We start from the raw sequence: 5970 nt of genomic DNA on the forward strand, positions 1-5970 counted from the left end.
TGGAGGCTGAACAGGTTCAGGTCCCACCGCCTCTCTTCATAGGGCCTGCCCTGCTGCCCCCTGATCATGCAAATGGCCCTCCTCTGAATCCTCTCAATGCTGTTCACATTCCTCCTGAAGTGCAGCACCCGGAACTGGATGCAGTACTCCAACTGCGGCCTGACCAATGTTGCATAGAGGGCGAAGATCACCTCCTTGGACCTGCTCGTGATGCATCTGTGGATGCATGACAAGGTGTGGTTAGCCTTACTGACCGCGTCCTCACATCGGCGGCAAATGTTCAGCTTGGAATCAATGACTCCAAGATCCCTTTCTGCCTCTGTGCTGACGAGAAGGGAGTTCCCCAGCCTATAGGTATACTGCTAGTTCTTTCTCCCTAGGTGTAGTACCCTGCACTTGTCAGTATTGAATACCATCTTATTCTCATCTGCCTACCCCTGCAACCTGTCCAGATCTAGTTGTAGCCTGTCCCTCCCTTCTATTGTGCCCACGTTTCCCCACATCTTAGTGTCATCTGCAAATTTGAACAAGATGCTTTTCACCCTCATCCAAATCGCTGATAAAGCAAGGCATTTCCCCTGGTGGGACTGTGCTCCTCCTGGGTTAGGTGGAGGTCCTGTATCTTGGCTAGGAATTTACGTGAGTGGTCAGACCTGGCTGACTGCTCCTCCCAGCAGATGTCCGGATAGTTTAGGTCACCCATGATGACCACATCCCTTGCCTTAACTGCCTCCACGAGCTGACCTGAGAATTCCCAGTTCGGCTCTTCCCCCTGGTTGGGTGGGCTGTGGTAGATACCCACCGTTAAGTCTCCTTCCCCACGACCCCCATGTATTCTTACCCAGAGCACTTATGTCTACCCCTTCTCTGACCCCATGCCGTTTTTTGAGGATGTGTATTGCTCTTTGATGCAGAGCACCACACCCCTGCCTTTCCTCCCCGTTCTGTCCCGCTTGTATAGTCTGTAGCCCCTAATGTTTACAACCCAATCATTCATTAGAAGCTTGTAAAGTAATAGTTCTAGTAACATGAATCCCTTTGAGTCCAAACTCTTCAACACAACCCAAAGAAATAGACTCTACAACATGGGTGAGAAAAGGGGCTGAGATGCTCCATCAGGTGTGATATTGAATTAAGTTCACAGTAGGCCTGTGCAAAGCAGCTAGTATTCACTTCAGATCCGAATTCAGCCGATAAGGGGACAGTGATTCAATTCGGTGATACAAATCACTGTCCCGAATCGATTTGGCTGAAACTGATTCAGAGATTCAGCTGCTGCCAGATCTCTGAATCACACAGGCCCATCCTCCGCCTGCTCCCCCAGCCCAGCAATGGCTGCCCAGTCCAGCTCCTGGCACTTCAAAAAAAAAGCCCAAACTCACCAGGTGCTGCCAGGTGGAGGAGAGGGGGGCATCACCCCTGCCCCACACTGTGTGGGGGGGCTCTGCACAAGCCCCCCTGCCCCACCCCCATCCAAGCCCTCCCATGGCTGACCCACCTGCCCCAGCTCTGGCCCTATAAGAAAAAAACAAAAAGCCCCCCAGACTCACTGGTTCTCGTTTGGTGGGGCGTGATCCCCGATGCCCCGAGCTGCATGGGGAGCTCTGCACAAGGCCCTCAAAGCCCCAAAGCCACTGCAGGAATCGGCGAGTCCAGATTTTTTTTTTTCTTAAAGGGCCAGAGCTGTGGTGAGTGGGGCAGCCATAGGGGAGCTGGGGGAGTGAGGGGGGGTGGTCAGGGGGCTTGTGGCAGGATCCCCCATGCAGTGTGGTGTGGGGCAATGAGGAGCAGTGGGATTATCCCACCACCAGGTAGCACCCAGTGAGTGGGGGCTTTTTTTTTTTTAAAACACGAGGAGCTGGGGCGGATGGGGCAGCCATGGGTGGGGACTTGGGAGAGTAAGTAGGGGATGGGGCCTGGCAGGGGTCCCCCCATGGTCCCCTCCCCTCCCTCCAGCCGCTCCTCGTTCAGCTCCAGCAACTTGCTGCAGTGGGCGGGGACTGCCCGAATCACTGAAGCCCTCCAAATCTTTTCCGAATGGTTTCAAAGAGCTTCAGATAGATTCAGACCTTTTTATTGGTTTGCTGATTCGATTCGGATTTGGAGATTCGGCCACCGAATCAGGCCGAATCTCCTCTGAATCAATTCAGCACCTGAAGCTCCGCACAGTCACAGCCAGCAAAAGGAAAGCTAGTTCACAGCCAGCAAAAGGAAAAACTCACACAACTTCCCACACCCCCAACAAAACAGTACCAATCAGTTTCACCTCACCTCCACAAGGTTATGGACAACATTGCAATACCTAAAATAATGCAACTGACATGACTTTTTAAATTACTGCCTTATTCAATTTATTGAAAAGGTACGTGGCTAAATAAAACCTCATTATCTGAAATATAATTTAAATGGGTTTAATTTCATGTTTACCTATGTTGACTTTTCCCCTTCCATGTTACTGTGGGAAATATCCACATAATAAAAGAGGAAACTAACTAGCTGAACATGTGTCCCAGCTCCCACTGAAGTCTGTAGAAAGACTAACAGTGATTCAGGGAAGTTGAATTTAACCATAAAGGAAGTACTCAAAGGGATTATCCATAAACAGTTGTTAAATGCAAAGTAAATAACGGTGGAAAAAAAGAGAACATGTGCATCTTTTCTAGCCTTTGTCAGTAATCATCATCATAGATGTTATTTGTAACTATAGCAAGAAAAACATTTCAGACTGAAGAATACTTTAGGTTGATGGTGTCCCTTCAAAGTAGCTGATAAGATGTAGCATTCAACATACCTGTTATAACACATATGCTTTTTAAAATTTTTACTTAAAAACTCCTTGTAAAACTCAGCCATTTCTTCTGCATTCAGTGTTATTTTGTGACCTGAAAGTAAATTTAAATATAAAATTGTTAATACACTGGATTGGACTTCAAGGGACCTGTGTTCAGTTACTGTGCTGCCACTCAATTTCTATGTGACCTTGAGTCACTGAGGTTTTTTTGACTCACTTTTACATCTCTCACCCTTTGTCTCTGCACAGTTGGCCCTGTGACCTGTAGGCACAACTATAATAAATCTGAAGCCAAAGGTTGAACTACAGTTTAACTATAGCAATTTCTGTTTAAGTCTTTCATAGAGTAGGAAATACAAAATAGCTCATGCATTCTTCTAAGACACAGAGGAGTAATGAAGTCAGTCCCAACCTTTTACACAGTAATAGAGCAATTCACCTGTTGTAAAGAACTCAAAAAGATGACAATATGTCTGAATGTTTTGAACACTAAAAATTTCCATTTGAAATTTCTCTCTGAATTTATCTTGTGAAACATGTTTGCACACTTAATAGTACCAACATCACGCAGCACCCCAAAAGGACCTTAAAGCACCCCTTGAGAGTTTTTTAGTTAAAAGATTATTTCCACCTGAGGAGTAGATCTGTAATCTGAACTATTATCAGCCAGAGACAATTCATTTCCATTCCTTCAACCTACCAGGAGAGCACCCTAATCATCACACTGTAGGCTAGACTGGGGTGAAGACATTTTCAACCCTCTCAGTGCTGGCATCGTTACTTCCTCTTTTTGCTGTTATTTTTTAATGTAAATAGTCATAGCTGTGTGCTTTGTTGCTCAAGTCATTGTCACTGGCATGTGCGAGGTATGCTCTGAGCATAACTACTGGACCAGTCCCCATGCCTAAGTGCGTGAAAGGCACTGAGCAGCTGCAATCACCTGAATGTGCTAACCAGGGGCATGCACAGCAACAGCATTTTAGGCATCTAAACAAGTGTTTTCAGGGAAAAAACTCATGTACTTACAGTGAGGCAGGATTCCTGTGTATCATTCACTCAAACCTGAGCACTTAAATAACACCTTTTTTTAAGCTACTTAAAAAACTTGAAACGTTAAGTATTATTCTTAGTCATTATTATGATAGCATTCACAGCTCTGCAATACTGCTGGGGATTAAGGTGTCATGAGAGTAATACAGAGTGAGACAATTTGAAGGTTATATAATTGTTTGCAAGGATATTTTTTTTGTTTTATCTTGATTTACTTCTTGATTCTGATAGCAGTAGAGCAGACTCTCTCTTGCATTTGGGTGAAAAGAATGCCTGATATATAAATGATTAATGTATTTAAGTAACCTGTTACATTAATAGAAACTCCCAAACAAGTAAACTGTGGACAGACAAGCATTCATTTAAGCTTCAGTTCTCTTCTTCATTGTTCTTAAATTACTGTATGGGAAAATGTTTGCTCCAGCACTTGTACAAAGTGCATCTCTACTAGTTGATGAGTTCCAGAAATATATAAATTTATTGTTTTCTGTTATTTCTGTAAACTAAATAAAACAATAACAAGTGAAAACTAACACTGTGATATAAGTTTAAATTCTGTTATTTTAAAAAACAAGACAGAAATTCAATTTATCTAATTAGTCTAATTAATCAAGATATTGAATTAGCAAGATACTGAATTAAAAACAAGAATAAGTAGGAGAAATGTAATGATCTGTAAAATACAGGTCAGACTAGATCCTTTCATGGCCTCCTCTGATAATACAATCTAACAAATGATTCTTTTCAGGCATGCTCAATACCATGCTCTACAGATCCCCTGTATTAGTATCTTATTTTTAGTTCCATCTCATTAAACAGACATGCAACCATTTTACAGAAACTGGGCTCAGGCAAGTAAGCTTGGGAAATAGCTGTTCCTTCCTCAGAAGTTGATTCCCTCTTCCTCAAGGAAGCAAGCTGCATGCATAAGCCAGGGCTGTCCAATTTTTGGACAGTGCTGGGGGGCACACACTGCATGGGCTGTAGACCCCCAGGTCACATGCCTGGACAGCCTAACTGCCTTCCCAGCCACACGGGCAGCCCAGGTAAACCAGCCCCTCTCTTATCACAGACAGCCCAGATTTGTGAGGCTAGCAGCCCCAGCATAACGTGTGTTCAGGAGCAAACTTTCTCTAACATTCAGCTCCACTTCTTCACTGGAGTGACTGTGTGTGAGGGGGAGAAGGGATGCTTTAACTTGGACTACCAAGTAATTATGGATTCCCTTCCTGGGAACAGAGATCTCAGGCTGCCAGAGCTCCTAGAGGCACAGCATACCCCTGCAGCCACAGAGGTGGCTGGATTTGCTCTTGAGCACTGGTCTCCAAACTTTTTATGTAGAAGATCACCTTTAGCATTTAAAAAACAACCCAAGATCTACCATGCACCGCCACTGCCCCCACTCCCAGAAGGTAAGTCTGTGGGGAAGAAAGGAGGAGTGGGGCAAATCGAGGCAGAGGGAGAAAAAAAATATTTGGGGATGTGCCTCCCCAGCAGATAAGTCTCACCCGGCCAGGGCGTCGCTCAATTTACCTGCTCCTGCCTCTGCGGCACTGTCCCTCACTGTGGAGGCCTCGATCTAGCCCCCACCTCTTCCCTCCCCCACAGCCTGACCTGCTGGGCTGGGGTGCACACATGCATGCATGCGGGCACTCAGCCCTCCAACCCAGCCTCAGACTGACTCCAAGAGGCCCGAGATCTACTGCAAGAGGCTCTGGGATCTACTGGTGGATTGAGATCCACTGGTTGGTAACCACTGCTCTTGAGCTTTCTGGGAATTGAAATTAGCAAAACCCAAAGGTAAACAGAAGACACACTAAACTGCATACAGCAGCCTCACTGACCTGTTTCATCTCTTGTTTGCAGACCTTTAGCTTTCAGTCTTGAATAAATGAATTCTTCTTTTCCCTAAAACACATGTTTCCCCACATTAACACACTTAGTCTTTGAAGTTAGCCAACCTATACCACCTACCAGCTTACTGAGCAACAGTTTCAAGAACATGTAAAAGGACCATTTCTAGACCTTACCAAACCTGGTAATGACAACAGTGTTTGTTGCTTAATCCAATAATCAGTTCATTTGATCCTCTTAAGGAAACAGTCACTGAGCCCTGATCCTGCACACCA

The 5970-nt window shown here is 45.1% G+C and overlaps 1 protein-coding gene across 1 annotated transcript in view; it reads right to left on the reverse strand.

Annotated features, from left to right (window-relative positions):
* APOPT1 (apoptogenic 1, mitochondrial) overlaps nt 1-5970 on the reverse strand; it is a gene marked incomplete at its 5' end in the record, with an annotated part of 23537 nt that overhangs the window by 9314 nt on the left and 8253 nt on the right. Inside the window, 2 exons of the mRNA XM_019519899.1 lie at nt 2792-2882; nt 5686-5749. Of these exons, the coding sequence (XP_019375444.1) occupies nt 2792-2882; nt 5686-5749 (155 nt within the window). The remainder of the gene's footprint in view (nt 1-2791; nt 2883-5685; nt 5750-5970) is intronic.

This window comes from Gavialis gangeticus, unplaced genomic scaffold (assembly GCF_001723915.1).
Source record: "Gavialis gangeticus isolate Ggan-Ray unplaced genomic scaffold, GavGan_comp1, whole genome shotgun sequence".
Lineage (NCBI taxonomy): Eukaryota > Metazoa > Chordata > Crocodylia > Gavialidae > Gavialis > Gavialis gangeticus.